Below are 19,639 nucleotides of genomic sequence, written 5' to 3'. Positions count from 1 at the left end.
TCTGATTCATAAACAGGCTGAGAAAGTTTCCAAAGACCAAAGAAGGCACCTTCCCACATTTCTCACTTTAGCCTGAACTTCTGACAACACAGAGCATAGTAAATGCTCATAAATGTTCATAAATACATTTTATACATCCTCAAGCAGTCAGAAATTACCATGGGTGGGTATTTTCAAAAGTATATCAAAGAAGTGTATCCAGGATTATCATCCTTTTTTTTTTTCTCTGAAAGTTTTAAAGACATGGTTTCTAGATTAAAAGCAAAAGAAAAAAAATCCTATGCAGATGGGACTGAAAACATATTTTTGGAGATGAAAAATGAATTCTGTGGAGTACTAAATTAATCCACTGCACCACCTAGGAGAATATTCTATCTTCAGTACACTTTACAAGCTTCAACTTCTCCCTTCCCAACTGTAAAAACATCCTCTGCCTGAGACAGAGTGATAGGATTGCTTTCCTGACTAATCATGAGGGATACTTAAAGAATCATAATACGAAACAGGTGCAAGAAATATGCATAGAATTGAACACTTCAAAAATTTAGAATTCACAAGAGTTCAATTGCTGTTCTGGGAGGTCTAAATCAAGTTAACCAGCCAGTGCCCAAAATAAATCTTCCCGCAGAGAGCTGAACTAAGTAGTTAAAAGCAGAACATAGTGTAAACAGTATTTGTTTCTAACATCTCAATTATCCAAAAAGAAAATTCACCTATCCATTGTGAAAACTATAACCTATAGGAGGATTTCTCTTTCCTTCCTTTAATCCTAACACTTAATAAAGGTTGTTCTATATAACTACATTAGTATAGAGTGTTTTCAGTCACTGCACATTTATACAAGACACAACTAAAGAAGCTAGCTCAACACTAGTGATCACAGAATCATAGAATGGTTTGGGTGGGAAGGGACCTTAAAGACCATCTAGCTCCAACTCCCCTGCCATGGGCAAGGACACCTTCCACTAGACCAGGTTGCTCAAAGCCTCATCCAACCTGGCCTTGAACACTTCCAGGAATGGGGCATCCACAACTTCTCTGGGCAACCTGTTCCAGCACCTCACCACACTCAGAGGGAAGAATGTCTTCCTTAGATCTAATAAAAATCTACCTTCTTTCAGTTTAAAGCCATTGCCCCTTGTCCTATCACTACACGCCCTTGTAAAAAGCCCCTTTAGGTACTGGAAGGCTGCAATAATGATACAATGCTATAACGATGTAACAATGCTTTATGGCTATAACTGAACACCAGGCATGGTACCTCAAATGGCTGCACACAAAACCACCATGCAATCTCTGCTAGCAACACGGGTTGCAGGAGCTTTTATTCATTAAGGAGTAGTACTAGGTGCACGGGATCAGGGACGCCAAAACATTTGCATAGCAACTGCTTGCCACATCCATAGTAATAAGCATCAAAATCTAGGGCGTGGGAGAGAGGAAGGCAGTGCATCCATCGAGTCATCCATTAGCCTTTACAGAGGGGGGCAACTGTCACACTATCCCCGGCACAACCCAGAGCAGCCCTTATTATAGTTACCTATCAATTAAAAACAGCAGCAGCCTCGTTTTCACTAATTGATGAATATTGCTTATTCTGTACTTAAACCACACTTTTCTTTTTAACTTCAAAGATGTGAACACAAGGCTTACAACAATAGCATTTCTGCATATCCTTAATTGCTGCAGGAAGGAACTCAATAGCGATGCAGAAACTGAATGAAAAGAGCTAACAGAGGTGTAAGAGCTGTCTGAATCTACGCCCTTTTGAAAACTAGTGACATGTCTTAGGAACTCAGAGACACAATATTTGGGAGCATTACTAATTACAATTAAAGCAACTTCAAAGCAATGTTCAACTAGCAGATCTGTCCAGTCAATTAGCAGTACACCACATGAGTTTTGTTTTTTTTTTTTAAAAAAAAAAGCAGCTGGAAGAGGACCTCTGACAAAACTTCATCAATGATTTTCTTTCAGAGACTGCCTCCTCCCATTCTTGGAACTTAGTTGTTCATAAATATAAATCTTGTTCTCAAATGCTTTCTGCCTCCTTATATCAGCATACCCGTAGGTAACAGCTAATACGGATTTACAACATGAAGAAATGAGACAACTGTTATCACCAGCTACATATAAATGAATATGTTTTCAACTTGACATCAGTATTTCTTTTCTCTTTGTACTAATCTTAAAAGTAAGGCTTATCTTGAGCACTAAAAACTGAGCTTAGAAAAGAAACAGCTGGAAGAAAGTTTAATTGGAAAACATTTAATTACAGCAGGTTTATTTCTTTGATCTGTAGATAATGTAACATTTGTTTACTATATTGAGTTTTTATAAGCCAACGTTGAACTGCTACACTTCAAACTTTACTGCGAAGCCAAATAAAATGTAATTCACCATAGTCGATGTTTCTGTGCTACTGAATAAAGCCAAATAAACAATACGCTACTTCCCCATTCATTCCCTCAGACCTCAGAGATCCTTTGTCTTCAAAACAAAACAGGAAAAAAATATGGTCACCGACACTCCTGCTGGTAATTCACATCAAGGATTTTTAGGTCACACTAACAAGTAGTATAACTCTCTCTCTCACTCAACCACAAGGACCAACATCCAAGAGTGACCTTCAAAATATATTTGCCTGCTTTGTATCCTGTTGTCATATTCTCACACCCTAGCCACTGGAGTCTGTGGGTTTTTATTCCCTATTCAGTCCTGTAATAAAGAACATCCTGTGATTCCTTGCTAGCTCTTCTTCATGCATCATTCTTCTCTGCTTTATTTTCAAATGCTCATATTTATTTAAATTGCCTTTATTCCTCTGAGTAAGTGTCCAAATATTAAACTCATAAAACACAAGAGTGATCATAATCTCAAATACCTGAAGCTTGACCTTCCTTTGTAGCAACTTAAGCTACAATCCTCCTCCTCTCAAAGGAAGGAAAAAGGCATCCACATTCATGAGGCAGGCTCTCTTTTCATCAACAATAATCTGTCTTAATACAACTCTTCCAGATAACTAAACTACCTAACATATTGATGTTTTCATCACAAACTGCTTCTTTTCATCAGTACAGCTATGTACTTAATTTTTATCTTCAACAAACTCGCATCAATGCATCTCTGGCTCGAGAGTACTCTAAGCTAAGACGGCACATGCAGATGTTTCTCCAGCTGCTTGGTCTGTATTACTCTTTTTCCCAGGCTTGTGCTGTCGGTACATGCTGGAAGCAACACACTGACTCAGACAAATCTTTGCATGACTCAGTATGGCTATTCCCAGGTTATGTTCTTGTCCTGGTTTTCTTGTTGCTTTAATGAAGTCTCTACCCATCCTTCAAGTCAATTCTTCCATCTTTAAATCACTTCTTCCAGCTCCCCCTTAATTTTAAGACATTGGCACGTCCAAAGAGTTGATACAGTTAATCTGAAGTTCTACCATTGCACAAATCCTGCTATATTCAATAAACTCCACAAAGAAAAAACAGAAACAGTAAGTCACTTCGATAAAAGCCCTGTACAGGTGGCAGAATAATCTGCCATACAGCCATGCAGTGTTTTAAATCATATTATTATTTTTTAATGCAAGTATTCCAGATTCTTTCATTGTGAAGTATTTTCAGAGAGATTAGTCTTATACTATAGGATGCTGCTATTCCCTGAAAAATAGTAACTGCCAATTTCTTGTCTCACTGAAATCAGTGGGAAATTTAATCTTTAAAATTAATATTAATGTAAAGAGTTATGAAGCCCTCTATCTCCTATTAAGTCTCATTTTTGTCACATGCAGCTGACTAAGTTGATGTGACTCAGTCTGTTCTTTAGATCGGAGACAGATGCAACAGTTCTGCTGGTTTCAAAAGTAAAACAAAAAAAAGGTTCAAAAACTCAAACCAACATTCCTTGCACAGGACTTCACATTCATATGCCAAACAGAACTGTTTGAATAAGTGAACATAAAAAAAACCAAACCAAAACAAAAAACTCTCCCTCAAACCCAAAACTGCTTCTTTGAACCAGTCTGCTGCTATAATACCAATTTAGCTAATTGAAACTACATAATTTTGTGGGAAAATTCAAAGTATAGAGAAAATCTGAATATTAAGAGTAACAATTTGTGAAGAGTAACTGACTGCTGATTGATGATACTCAAAACATTAAATAAGTGAATTCCACTTTTATCTTCATGAAGTTTCCACCTTGTATCAAAACATAACAAATTCTCTCTGTTTCATCTGTCTGTTGTCAGTTATATTTTGTATTTCTTTAAGAACAAGTCATGTGCACCCCCCCTGGATAGATGGAGATACTGTTCTTCTCTTGCAATGCAAAACACTAGCATATGCTGAGGGAATACATTTCAGGATAAATCAGTAGGAGTGACAAAGTAATAGCAGTAAGTGGGAAGACTGGAGTGAGGAGAAGAGAAGCTACCAGCCAGACCTTGGATGAGAAGATGGGGGAATGGAGAGAAACCTTTCTCGAGATCACAGCGGACCAAGCAGAATTTCCGTGACTTTGAGTTACAGCAGTGACCAAAACCAGTCATGACAGGAAGGATCCACCTGCAAGGATATGATAGGCCAGCAGAGGTTTTTTTTATTTTATTCTATGCAGTTGTTTGATTGCTTGTATAGAATACCACCAGAAACGTAAATAATCTTCATGAACAAAGCACCTTCCAGCCAGAAATTGTTCCTCAATAATACGTGCAGCTGCACAATCCACCGGGAACTTCTATGGAAAGCTTTATCTTGAACAGTACAATCCATCTTCTGATAGAGGCAGCAAATGGAGGCAGCAAGCGCACTGAAATAAAGTCATGTTGTTCCCATACAAGCAGCAAGCAATGAGGAAGAGGTCACTGAATCCTCTTTTCTTCTAATCTGTGCCCAAAAGATGCCAAAGGGAATGCAAAATGTGCTCCAAAAAGAAGGGACTGCATAACGAATGGGACAGATAGGGGAAGCAAAATTTTTTCTACTATTCTGTACACCATTTCAAACTAGACACTGTCAGCATTTAGTTATAAATCCACGCAAGGCCTTTAGGAAGTAGGTTAGTGCTTTCAACGTTTCAGAAGTCTCCAAACCAAGGCACAGAGAAGTCAAATGAAAACACAGTGCCTCTTTTAATAACCTTCATTTATCTGATCCCATATGTTCTAAAAATGCATAACTGTAAACTTGCCAAAGTGAATGTGAGGAAGATCAAACTGATAACATACAAGATAATGACCCAGTTGATGTGCAGATTCTTTCATTTGAAAAAGAAATAAACCTTAATAACAATTACATCTGCTCCATGATTAACTGCAGCTGTCCAATGAATTGTTCCTGATATGAACAGTATGTAAGGGTATGTACACTCTCATTAGAGCACAGATTTTTCCAGAGCACAAATGTGCAAGAGGTTTCTGGAAACTAATGAGTGCAGAACTGTGACTGAAAGCTCCAGTCGTACTGCTGCTATTCCACTGCACTAATAACAACTCGATTCTAGGTCTACGCACATCGCACAGCCTTTGAAATCCAACATCAATCATGCTAACTGATTCTCACAAGATTAAAAACAAAAGCTGAAGTCTAACATCTGCTTTACTTGGCAAACCAATCTGAAAGTTCACGCACTTGGGAGGGTTTTTTAATCATTATAAATAATCTACAACCGGAAGAATTAAAGGTGCTGCCTTGCTTTCTGGGCAAATCATGGCTAGGGTCCCTGTAACTTCTATTTACTTTAAAGCACATAAAGGAGGAGGTTAAAGAATCAGAGGAATCAAGAATTCTGTATGGAGATGCAGGGCTGTGATCTTCTTGGGATCACAGAGACCAGGTAAGACAGCTGACATGTTTGGAGTGCTGCAATGGAGAGATACAGGCTCTTTAGGAAGGACAGGTGGGGAAGATGAGAAGACAGAGTTGCCCTCTATGTGAGGGTGGAGTTGGAACACACGGAGCTCCGCCTGGGGGGATGATAAGCCAGCTGGGAGCTTATGAGTAAGGACTAAAGAGCAGACCAGTATGGGTGACACTGTAGTGGGTGTCTGCTATAGCCCATCAGACCAGGAAGAACAAGTGGATGAGGTCTTCTACCGACAGCTAGAAGTAGCCTTGCACTTGCAGGCTCTGGTCCTTGTGGGGGAATTCAACCACCCTGGTATCTGCTGGAGGACCAACACAGCCCAGCATAAGCAATCCAAGGGGTTTTTGCAGACCATTGATGACAACTTCCTGACAACAGCAACAGAGAAGACAACAAGGAGCGGTGCTCTGCTGGATCTCATACTCACAAAGAATGATTCACTGAGTATGTGAAGGTCAAAGGCAGCCTTGGCTGCAGTGACCATGAGATGGTGGGGCTGAGGATTGAGAGGAGGAAGAAGGGCAAAAAAGCAACATAGAATCATAGAATGGTTTGGGTGGGAAGGGACCTTAAAGACCATCTAGTTCCAACTCCCCTGCCATAGGCAGGGACACCCTCCATTACACCAGGTTCCTCAAAGCCTCATCCAACCTGGCCTTGAACACTTCCAGGGATGGGGCATCCACAACTTCTCTGGGCAACCACCCTCAATGTAAAAAAATTTCTTCTTTATATCTAATCTAAATCTACCCTCTTTCAGTTTAAATCCATTGCCCCTTGTCCTGTCACTACATGCCCTTGTAAAAAGTCCCTCTCCAGCTTTCCTGTTGGCCCCCTTTAAGTACTGGAAGGCTGCAATAAGATCACCCCGGAGCCTTCTTTTCTCCAGGCTGAACAGCCCCAACTCCCTCAGCCTGCCCTCATAGAAGAGGTGCTCCAGCCCTCAGATCATCTTTGTGGCCCTCTTCTGGACTTGCTCCAACAGGTCCATGTCCTTCTTATGTTGAGGGCCCCAGAGCTGAACGCAGTACTCTGGGTGGGGTCTCATGAGAGCAAAATCACCCACCTTGACCACAACCCTGCACTTCATGAGAACAGATTTTGGCCAGTTCCTCGATCCGCTTGGCACAGTCCCACGGGATAAGGCCCTGGCGAGAGCAGCGTCCAAGAAAGCTGGTTGACAGTCAAGGACCACTTCCTCCAAGCTCAAGAGCAGTCCATGCCAACAAGCTAGATGTCAGCCAAGTGGCCTGTATGGATGAACAAGGAGCTCATGGCAAAACTCATGCATAGAAAGGGAGTATACAGAAGGTGGAAGCAGGGACAGGTAATCTGGGAGGAAAACAGAGACACTGTCCAAGCATGCAGAGACACAATCAGGGAAGTCAAAGCCCACCTGGAGATGAATCTGGCTGACATACGGCTGAGGTACTGAATGTCATCTTCATCCTAGTTTTCACTAGGTAAGGTCCATAGTTAGAAACAACAGAGGCCCAAGCTTTCTTTCCCTAGTATGCCCAGAAGCTTACCTTCTTGGACTCTGTACAGTATAAAAGTGTTAAGTGTACAGAACGTGTTACTTAAATTGTATATAAAAACTGTTCAAAGTTTCAATCAGTTATTTCCAATCCAAGTAAAATTAATGTTTACAATATTTAACTCTTTATCTGCAATAATAATCTTAAACACTAATTTGAGTCATTTACATCAAAATCTTAATGGTTTACAGAAGACCATCTACAACAATAAAAAATATGTATGTTATACACACAAATCTATTCAAACAAGAACTAACCAGGTGCACGCTGATGGAAATAAAAATGCTGCATAGCATCATGAAGACTCCCAAACCACTGGCAGAATCAAAGAATCATTAAAAAAGAAAGGGGAGACTGGCAGGAATATCAGGTGATCATCTGTCCATCTCCCAGGCCCAGGCAAAATCTTTTATGCATGATGGCAGATGCATCTAACCTATTTGTAAGTGCTGAACATTAACTCATTCTTAATGTTAAAAAGTAGTTGCCAATATTTAAGCTCATATTTGACTATTTTAATGAACTAATGGAGAAAAGTGTACCTTTCAGACATCAGCTAACAATAGCTTCCGTTTTCCAAGACTAAGTATTTCTGTAGAAATCTCTCGAAGGCTACAGCCAACTTTTGCCCTGGCCTTTCCAATTCCCTCTCTGCATGCTCTACTTCAGTGTGTTTCTTCTTGCTTTGTATTCAGTAATGAACTCCTAATTTGTCCAAGCTGGTGTGTTACCACACTTCCTATCCAATTTGTGTTAGGTTGATTCCTACTTCTGGAGTTATTTCTTTGAAGAACTACCAGGCCTCCATAATTACTTTTTCTATCTACTTAGGGCTCATTTCCCTGTGATGTCTCTCTATGAATCTGTATTTAAGTGAACCTCGAGCTTTACTAATGTTTGGAGGTCTTTCATTAACTCTTGACTGTAACAACTGTTTTGCTCAAGACATTCAGGCTTATTACGACTGCACAGAATTAGACAAACCGAAGACTGGAAGCTTTCATAAACATCAAGACTCGAACTACACACATTTACATAGGTGTCTTCTTTACTGTAGTTTTAAGAGTCCCAGTTAAGACTGTTGCCTATGAGACTAGATATTTCTACAAAAACACAGACACGAAAAGAGAAAGCAGACCATGTCCCTACCTGCATGGCTTACAAATGCCACTACAAGTCAAACCAGTACATTGACACTACTAATCGCAAGTACAGGTTATTGAATAAAACATTTCTGAATTAATTACAGCTTAATTCTGAATTTCAGATGGAATATCCACTGCAGGAGTTCCAACTCTTTTAAAGAGGTAGAAGATCAAAAAAACATTTTATCCTCTGATAAGGATACCTCACAATCTTCCCAAACTGCAAGTTTGGGCAACTGCCAAGTTCCTTGGCAACTGTCAAAAGTCAAAAAGTTTCATAAACATCAATTTTAACTACAAATTTTGATAAGTTTCCAGAGGTCTCTACATAAAGCTCTGGACAAGCTCTTCCTTTCTGCTAATCAGTTAAAAAACCTAGATATTAAACCAAAAGAAGCCTGAAATATTTCATCATTCAAGAAAGCCAGTAGAAGATTTCTGCATTTTTTTGTGTATTACAAACTTGACTCCCTCCCCCTCCCCCTGCCCCCCATTCAGTTTCAATTATGAAACAAAGCAGAAAATGCACTCATAAAAGAAACACTAAACATACAACAGATTTTTCTTTGTCTTATTCAAGTCAACGCATTTACTTATGCTAAAGAATTATGCCTTGAAGCACATCACCAGTTCCATAAGAGTTACAGAACAGCAGCATTCCTCCTAGATCATTATTGAAAATAATTCTTCTGCAAAATATGTAAACCATAGGATTATTTTCTCCTCATGTACATTCATATTCATATGTACATGGAGCCACAGTTATCACACTGCACAGGAAAAGCCATGTTTTCACATAATGCAAAGGTCTGAAGTTAAATACAACACATTTGCATCCACTGTCAAAAAACATTCCTTGTCAATCTCAGCATTTTGAAAATCAGGCCATGTTTGGACAAGCACTCCATGCTCAACTCCTTTTGAATGATCTTTCTATAAATTAACATTTGGCTCACAACAGATGAAGCAGTTACATAACTCTGAAACATAACTGAAATATACCTTCAAGATTCATTACATTTGGCACTGCCACATAAGCTTTCAGTCTGAATAATTTCAACTTTCCTGTTCAAGACTTGAGAGCATATGAACACTGAAACAAAAATCAGGCGACGAACTTAGTCAGCTTCTGACTAATGTGACTGAAAAAAATGCAATGAAATTACTGAATTCCATTTTCATAAGATATTGGCTTTGTATTGCTAGAAAAATCTAAATTTTATTGAGTTTTGTACAGACTCACTCTTTTTAGTAGGGATTTTTGTTTTGGTTTCATATCAAAGAGGAAGATAAATTCTCTACTGTGTCATGGAAACGCAGTGCAAACAACTTTGGAAACCGCCAGGTCACTGTCTCTTCAAGTAAGCCTTCAGAGAAACAGTGCTTTAACGAATAGTCCCGTAAATAATTTTCTACAGTTCAATGAGCTTTAGCAGCAGCTTCACAAGTTTTATTTTATATTGATAAAATGAAACTGAAACCATGCATCGACAACGCCTAAAAGACACAATACTTTGCACTCTGTGCTACTTACACGAGGGGCATGCTAACTATGTGTTGAACTAGTGTTTTAGAGGCAGAACATCAAACACCACCACCTCCCTTTTTGCACATCTGTATCGCCCTACGATGTTTCTTGTGAATGTTTTATTATTTTTAACTAGCAACAGGTAGTTCAGTATTTCAGTCATACACTACATTTGATTAAATAAAGACTTTGCACAACCTTAATTCACAAGTCATAAAAGCAAAGCCCAAGACAAATGCAAGAGATTAAACATCGCTGAACCATTATGGTACAACTGACATTTTTTCAAATAATGTCGTACTCTGACAGCACCAGTTTCACCCCAGTGCAGTACTAATTGCAGCTGCAGTTCCTAGTAGCCGCTCAAAACTGACCAAAAATCACATTAATGCCTGGAGAATGAGAATACCTCCTGCCTCACAGGTATGGAAAAGAAAACCCCCAAGACTTATGCATAAGATGATGTTAGCAACACTGGATTAAAAACAGATCATCATTTGAGCTCTTTCAGAACTAACCTACCATTATGTTGTTTTTTTTTTTTTCCAGGTCACTAAAAAGGCAGCAGTGGCTTTATACACTACAGCCAGTCCATACTGTCATGAACAGGGTTATAATCACTTTGGACTAAGCAAGCATTTAATTCTCTCTGTAGTAATAACCCTCTATTCCTAATGCTTCAGGAGGCTGAGGAGTTTCATGACCCACTGGGGCTGCCCAGGTAACTTGAGGACGGCTATCTCCTCCTTTCTGCATAGATGCAGCAGCTCACAGGACTAAGCACTTGCACACCTACAGGTGCACGGACTGCTTTTCAGAGTAGAAAAGACTGGACACGATCATCCCTCGCCCTGCAACAGCCTTCACTGTAACTGATCATCATTCACATCCAGATTCAATTGGCTGAAACCTTTCACAGGTGAAGGTTTACAGTAACAGCTTTGGAAGGACTTCACTCATTTCCCTGTCCTAAGTTTCCTGTAAGGTCATGATTTTAAAGGGAAATAATATGCTGGAAAAGATACACTAAAAAACAAAACAAACCAAAACACCCCACCACACAGTTTACGATGGGAATATGTACTTAGATAGCTTGCCAGCTAAGGCAGACTAACAGAGCTGATCACGTACAATATGGCTTTGTTGGAGGGTTGCTTGTGAAAAACAGGCAATAAAATGAGTAACTTATTACCGTGATAGCTTAAAAATCAAACACAGTGAACTGACTGCCATAAACCAAAGGAATGATATATGAGGAATGAAGAATTCTGATTCCAAACTGATAGCGAGCTGTTCTCCAGAACACTTTCTGAAGAATACAGTATAAAGCTCATCACAACTTATACAGCAAACTGACAAGAAGCTGCTGATTAGCAGGAAAAGCAAATGAAGTAATATGTAAATATGTAGGTAAGTAGCAAGTCTCAATATCTACAATACTATTGGTACCTGGAGTTCAGCTTTGCCTCAGCTTTGCTCTGTGTTCTTGGGCAAGTCACACAGATCTCTCTGTAGATATGTTTAGATAAAGATATTTGCTCTCAAAGTACTTTAATCTCCAGAGATGAAACATGACATGAAATGTAAACGTCGATATTTACAGCTTACAGACTTCTAATGACGGCTGAAATGTGCATTCCACATTTATCATCTGATAGAATCGATTCAAAAGCAGTCTTCACGCATGTTTTGACAATGTGTGAACGTTCAGCACAACTCACTGCGTGTTATATGGCTGTGACGCATGACCAAAAAAAATCCAACAAAAACCCCACAGTAAAAACAAACAAACAACCCAAACCACCCCCAAAAACTTACTTGCAGAAGCGTTCCATGAATATTATTCTGTCGTATGCAAGGACTGGTAGAGTCTGGAAGCCCCTCCAGCAAGGACAGCACTGTATGTGGTACTTCATTTACCATAACAAATGGAACAAGGGCCCGACCTGACATCTCACGGGAACGGTACACAGGAGAGTGTCCACACCTAGAAAAAGGAGAAATACCTATTTTTTGTCATCCAGCTGCAATCCACTGCTGTGGCTAAAACAAAACAAAGGAAAATGCAATGAAAACTAAAACATATTTCTCACAAATCAAATGTACAATCTTTTTTTCAGAAGTGACAGAGTATTTGTGCAGAAACATAAGTTATACTAGAGCCATGCTGAAGGCTTTTTTCTCCTTTGGAAGTGCCTGTGTTTACAAAAAGTAAAAAAAAAACCACCAACAAAAGAACCACCCAAAAACCCCAAGAAAAATAAAAGATGCAATTATACCATGAAGTAGGTAAGGATATGGTCCTGGTCCATCTTTCTTGACATCTATGTACTTACTATAGAGCAATCATACTCAAATGTATTATGAGTTTGACTTAAAACTATATTAAACTCCACGTTCTTGATCCGACATTTCCATAAGACCACAACATGGTGTCTGCTGGAATATTAGGCCATACCTCCCACTGGTTTTGAAAACATATTTAAATGTAGGAAGTAAAAGACACATTTGAAAATAATTTTCTATTCTTTATAATTAGTATCTCAAAAATAAATATTTTTTATTTATTAAAAATTAACTGATAAGACTCAAGACTGCATACAAAACACAGGCCAAAGAGAACTTTTTATATGTTAATGTTATTAAGGTTTTAACTGGCTGCACATTTATGAATACACATAGAATTAACTATTCAGCTATACGAACACATTAACCAGCTGTATACTACTTCAGTAGCATGGGAACTGAGTTGAAGCAAATAAAAACCTTTTATCAACTAAAAGTAGGTTAAGTCTTCCAAAGCCAGTAATTCTTGCATTATGCCCATTTTTGTAAAGCAGGCACAATTCAGCCACCTGTAGCCTCAGACAACTGAGACAGTTACCACGGCATTTAGAAATGAATGGACCGAATGACTCAGGTGATGTAAAATGCAGTATGGCAGAAGCTGCTACGCTCTAATACCTCCCAGTTGATTGTGATCACTAACAGAGACGGCTTTCCCTCCTCCTACCCTCCCAGCCTTTTCCTGAATTGCTTCTTACATATTTTCAGCTTACAAAATCACACATAGTAGAGATTAGCCCCTGCCAAAATGGGCAAACCACTTTCCAGCTCTCTCAAACAAGCCCTGCAGGGTCACACCTACGATTTTAAAAAATGAAATGAAATTCAAAGGTATTCAAAGCTTTTAAATATCTCTAGCAAATTTAAATCAATACTCAAAGCAGTTGTTTAATTTAGTTCACATCAAAGAAATACAGAAAACAGCTTCCATCCTGAACCAGAAGCTGAATAACAGGGTTTTGAACACAAGACAGTAAACAGACGTAACTGAAATAGTGTTAACAGTTCTGACATTTTAGTCACATCAGGCCACGGTATGCCTGAAAAACACAGACCGCGTTTAGAGGAAGTAGAGAGCTATGCAAACGCTGCATGACAGGCTTTTGTGGGAATTTTCATCCTCGTAGTATGGCAGCATGTTCTATCTTCCACCTCCTCCCATGTCTTCCCTCATAGGAAATGATTTTTAGAAAGACCATCTTTGGATTTCCTTTCCAAAGACTGGCTGTCTTTCACAACAGGATGCAAAAGCGGACCACTCACAAGTAGAGGCTCTTTAATTCTGTATTGACAAGTTGCAAGATCAGCATAGCTCTTAATAAAAAAACTTCCTTTTTTAAAAAACAAAAACAAAACCAAAAAAAACCCCATTTTAATTCTACTGCACAGCATACTTAATAGAAATGGTTTGGGTTGGAAGGGACCTTCAAGATCATCTAGTTCCAACTTTCTTGCCATGGGCAGGGACACCTTCCTCTAGATCAGGTTCCTCAAAGCCTCATCCAACCTGGCCTTGAGCACTTCCAGGGATGGGGCATCCACAACTTCTCTGGGAAACCTGTTCCAGTGCCTCACCACCCTTAGAGGGAAGAATTTCTTCCTTAGATCTAGTCTAAATCTACTCTCTTTCAGTTTAAAGCCATTGCCCCTTGTCCTATCACTACATGCCCTTGTATAAAGTCCCTCTCCAGCTTTCTTGTAGGCCCCCTTTAAGTACTGGAAGGCTGCTAGAAGCTGTCCCCAGAGCCTTCTCTTCTCCAGCCTGAACAACCCCAACTCTCTCAGCCTGTCTTCATAGAAGAAGGGCTCCAGCCCTCGGATCATCTCCGTGGCCCTCCTCTGGACCTGCTCCAACAGGTCCACATCCTTCTTGTGTTGGGGACTCCAGAGCTGAATGCAGTATTCCACGTGGGGTCTCACGAGAGCAGAGCAGAGGGGCAGAATCACCTCCCTTGACCTGCTGGCCACACTTCTTTGGATGCAGCCCAGGATACAGTTGGCTTTCTGGGCTGCCAGCGCACATTGCCGGCTCATGTTGAGCTTCTCATCAACCAACACCCCCAAGTGCTTTTCCTCAGGGCTGCTCTCAATCCATTCTCCACCCAGCCTGTACTTGTGCTTGGGATTGCCCCGACATATGTGCAGGACCTTGCACTTGGCCTTGTTAAAGTTCATGAGGTTGGTTTGGTTAAGCTTCTCATCAACCAACATGAGAAGCGATTTGTCTGCAACCATTCCTTTATTTCTGTTAAACTGTATCTTCTTAAACAAGAGATTTGCACAGGTAGATGTTCTTTCCAAATACAAGCAACACTGATACTGTAATGAATGTCTAAGTTTTAATTAGCTATTACTGTATACTTAAGAATGTTCTTTATTTTGTTCATGACCTTTTACAAATCCCAAGGAATCTGACATGTCTTCAGAAGGAAGACTGGAAAATGAATAAAATGCCAAGGTTTCCTCTAACTCGTGCAAGGGTACTTTCCAAAACTACATGTTTCAGAAGAGGATTTCTCCTCAAACAAAATGCAATGAATTATAATGGAATACTGTGGCTTTATTCCTAGCAATAAAAAAACAGAGCTGAGAACAATTTTTAGATAACCTGACTTTAACTTTGTCATCCTGTAAAAGTTCACATTAAAGACTTAAAACACGTGCACATACATACAGAGAGATACAGTATTTTACATATAAAACTTTATTCTATGCTGTTATTTTATCAAATTTATTACGGAAATAGAATCACAGAACGTTAGGGATTGGAAGGGACCTCAAAGGATCATCTAGTTCAATCCCCCTGCTGGAGCAGGACCACCTAGATCAGATCACACAAGAACACGTCCAGGCGGGTTTTGAACATCTCCAGAGAAGGAGACTCCACAACCTCTCTGGGCAGCCTGTTCCAGTGTTCTGTTACCCTTACTGGGAAGAAGTTCTTCCTCATGTTTAAGCGGAACCTCCTATGTTCCAGCTTATATTAATTTCCCCTTGTCCTATCATTGGATGCCACTGAGAAGAGCAGAGAAGAAGTGACTGCTCTATAGTTAGAAAAAAAAAATAAATTTCATATTACAGGCAAAATTGTCTCAGCTGCCTAAAGTCTGGGTCCACAACACAAAACACCACATCAGCATTTATACCAAACGTATGTACGGCAGAAGTGCAGTTCTCAAAACTACAGACAAGTCTAATCTTCACCTCTCCTCATGTCCCAAATTGTTGATCTCTATAAGAACCTCAGCAGTTGAGTTTTACCACTCTGCTTCTTCCTAATCCAGACCCTCCAATTAGGTTCTGTTTTGCACTATGAGGATCCTAATTTAGGAGGCAATAACCTCCTCCTCCTCCCCCTGAGCAAACACACAGGTGCCCAGGGGGTGGAGAACTCGCCCAGGATGCAGGGGACCCAGTTCTGCAGCTTTCTGTGCCTGAGGGAAATGCAAACCCACAGCTACTACTTGGCCAAAGGGCTACTCAGCCACTGACCTGCCACTGTACTACACACCTGCTGTACATTAATGCAAACCTCTCACACTACACACGGTGCCGCGTAGTCGCAGGAACTGACATCTTCCTTGAAATTCTCATAAGAGCACTCCTACAAAGTCATTATTAATGAATAAAATTTAATCACAAAATTTAAGAAACATGAAGTATCCAGAACACATATGGGAGCACAAAGAAGGCATTTCACACTGGCAAATAGCTTCCCAAATCTGAGAGGGGTTAACGTTCCTACTGTTTCTTATTTCTAAAATATATTTTTTTTTTTTTAAATCCCCTAATAATTAAAGAAAATTGCCCCCCCCCCTCAAAAAACAGCACTGATAACATTTCAGAAACACTCCTCCTTTCACATACACATGCAAAATACCATGCCAAGTCAGCACTAGTGACCTATCCCTGAACTTCTGCATACCCTGAAGGCACCTACGTGTACATCTCTCATGTTTTGCAGGCATTTGGCTTCATTCCTGAATCATGCAAGAAGTTTGCCAGAAGAATGTCAAAATACACACTATGTTTTCCATAACGTGTAACAGCACCCTAGATGAAGAACAGGCAGTTTTGATTTTTACTGGATCCCACTTAGATACAATGCCTTACCTCTAAATAAAACTAAAACAGGATCAATTCTCAAAAAGTGATACGAAGAGTGAATGCAAATAAAACTGAGTAAGACAAAACAACAGTCTAATCCAACATAACAATTTGTTGGTTTTTTTGTTATGCCAGCCTCCGAGATCAACTACACAGCTTAACATTCAGTTCACCACCTGCATTCTTAAAGATTTATTTTATCTAGGATTCAGCAACAGCTATAGGAAGCCATCTCATGAGCTGTATCAAGAAAAATCATTACACAATTATGGCAATCACTCAGTTTTTACCTGCAGCAAAGCCTAGCAGCTTAAAGAAATAAACATTTTAAGGCTATTAAACTATTCTGGTTACTCCTTCTGCAGCAGTTTAACACTATTCTGGTTACTCCTTCTGTAGCAGTTTAACACACTGCCATCTCTGAGATTAATTTCACTGATGTGGTGGCAGTTGCCTTGCCAGGACAGTGGCAGAAAGGAAGAGGATCTCCAGCCTTGGCCACTTCACCTGCCAACAACGTAACTGAAGTCTGTCGCAGGCTGACTCTTCTCATCTTCTCTGCAGGCAGGTATGAGCAACGGAGTCTTGCACCCATTAGGGCAGCATGTATGTGTGTGCAAAACTGTATTTAAAACTGTTTCATTTTCTTTGATTTGAAAAATACTTGGTAGGGGAGGAAGTGGTTTCAGTATGCGACACTTTCTCTACATGCAGATCATGTACAAATAGACTTTAAAATCTTAAGAATATCCAAAATGTTGTCATATGTAAAAACATACAGCATGCCAACCTAATTTTATTATATCTCACTCAAGGTAGCAACAAGCAATGAAACTTGCAAAATCCTCATGTGATACACTTCTATTAAATCCTGAGGGCTATTAACAACTGTTGAAGTAGTATTCCATGTTGAACTCGGTACTGTTTATCTAGGTGCACGAGGTATTGGATGTAAACATGTTTACTTCAAACAGTCCATGATCAAGAACAAAAAGTCAATAAATCTGAGGAGGTTTCACTTTGTGTAACTGTAGACTCAATGCATTTCCACTGCTCTGTTCCAGCTTTAACACTCAGATCCTGAACAAATCTCCTAACTGACATAATTTATGACCAACTCTCACAAGGCACAAAGATTCCATACTCCTCTGCACACATCAAAGTATCTAATTTATTACTCTGGCTACAAACAACAGAACACTAGCTGTAAATAAAAATATCTTAAACATTAAAAAACCCACAACAACCTGCAGGTGTTTCCTATGTGCTTATTTTTCTCTCCTTCTTATTACTCCCCCTCAACAGACCTTGCATTACCCAAATTAACAAACCAAATAAGGATTACTTTTTATATGAAGGTCACAGAAACAAATGAGTAGAATTAATTTCAAAAATCACACCTGCAGCTGAAAAATATGTCCACTATATTAAGTAATACCTACAGTTGTTAGAAGAAGGATTAGCAGGAAGAAAAATATCTACTTCTAGGTTTACTGGATGTTGTCACAGCGACCTGTGAATTACTAATTATGTCACTGCTTATTAACAATACAGTTCCCGCAGTCCTACTGACAGCATTGCAGCATCACAACTTTGTTTTCAGCTCAAGTACATTCACGTCCACTGCCTTCACAACATGTTGGAAGAGGGAACTGGAAACAGCAGCCATGAACATGGAACTGAAACAAACGGACAACAGGCTGAACACTGAAGAAGGGAACATTCTGCAGAAGGAGCCTCTGATCTTCTAAGTCAAACCAAGTATCCTATCACTATCACAAAAACAGCCTGGGAGAAGAGGGCAGCATGAGGCAGGAAAGGCACACTTGCCATTCAAACAAACGAACTCTAGTTTGTTTGAAAATGCTAGTCAAAGCATTTTCACAGCCTCTGGGTTTCTAAAAGATAAAACTGATAAAAATAAATGAATAAATAAAAATAAAATAGATGGTATCCTTTAAACCCTGGAGCTAGTTATGCCACAAGGTCCTAATAAATGCACTGGAAAGGAAAAATTCTTATAAGGTTTCTGTCTGATTCTATACAGGCATGGTGGGTTGCCGGGTAACAGTATGAGAAAGGTTTTCTCTTTCCTCCATCATGTAGCTGTATAGTTCAAGTCATGTTATCAGTTCTAAAGCAAGAATTAAAACCATGAGATTAGTTTAGGGGAAAACATGGCTAGGGATCACAGAGAAAAGTATTTAGCAACAGATTCAGCTCCTATTAGAAAGAGTTTGGTTATTAAGATTCAAGAGCATTATACTGCCTGTGTTAAGTGAAATAACTAAAAAAAAAAAAACCACAACCAAAACTAAAAAAAGGAGACTTTCTTAGAAAAAAATTCATCATGATTATATACTAGTTCATTTTTTTTTTCAAGTTCCCTCCTGAAAGGTTAAATTTAGCAACTTTCAAATGCAGTATCACATGTTTCTAAGCAAAGAGAGGTCCAAAAACAGCATTAAAAAAAACACACTCATGTTTCCACACAATTAACATAACTTGGACTACTTCCATACTGGGGACAAATCAGCAGGACAGTACCTATTCAGTAACATGACAGTAAGGTTTCCTGGAATATGAACAATAATTTTCCAAAATGTACCTAAAGTTTCTTTTGGTTATTTATTGATTTGCTTGTTTTGTGTTTTTCTTTTAAGGAAACACAACTATTTTCCATTTCATTAGATTTCTGTGTTCCTTTGCAATTGAAGTATCCAGAGCACTTAATTTTTAAAACTTATTTCACTGTAGGATCTTGTATTGTAATAGGCCTGAAGATGTTTTTTTGTTCTTTAATCCGAAATTAAGAACCAAAAAAACCCAGACTAATTTGAGGTTTGATACAGCATCTCAATATTTACCTGACAAGTAGAAAAACATTACAGAAGTATCAACAGTTTGCCAGAGGTTTTAGATCTACAATCAATACATGAATGTTGTCCAGAAAATGTTTGAACACAACCATGGAGAGAAACAGATCAAGTTTAATTTCAGATTATTTATGCAGTACTAAACCTCTAAATTCTTATCTATTTCCTTTAAAGTGAAGTTAATGGTTGCCCAAACTTCTAGTCTGTTTATAGATTAAGTATTTTATTCTT

General features: G+C 39.1%; 1 protein-coding gene across 1 annotated transcript in view; it reads right to left on the bottom strand.

Moving 5' to 3' along the window:
* The window catches only part of THADA (THADA armadillo repeat containing), a 180,179-nt gene that overhangs the window by 87,183 nt on the left and 73,357 nt on the right, over positions 1-19,639 (bottom strand). The window contains exon 28 of the mRNA XM_086628885.1: positions 11,898-12,066. Within this exon, the coding sequence (XP_086485011.1) occupies positions 11,898-12,066 (169 nt within the window). The remainder of the gene's footprint in view (positions 1-11,897; positions 12,067-19,639) is intronic.

Source organism: Tauraco erythrolophus, chromosome 2 (assembly GCF_009769465.1).
Source record: "Tauraco erythrolophus isolate bTauEry1 chromosome 2, bTauEry1.pri, whole genome shotgun sequence".
Classification (NCBI taxonomy): Eukaryota; Metazoa; Chordata; class Aves; order Musophagiformes; family Musophagidae; genus Tauraco; species Tauraco erythrolophus.
The sequence above is the reverse complement of the archived record's forward strand: the minus strand, read 5'-3'. Positions and strand labels throughout refer to the sequence as shown.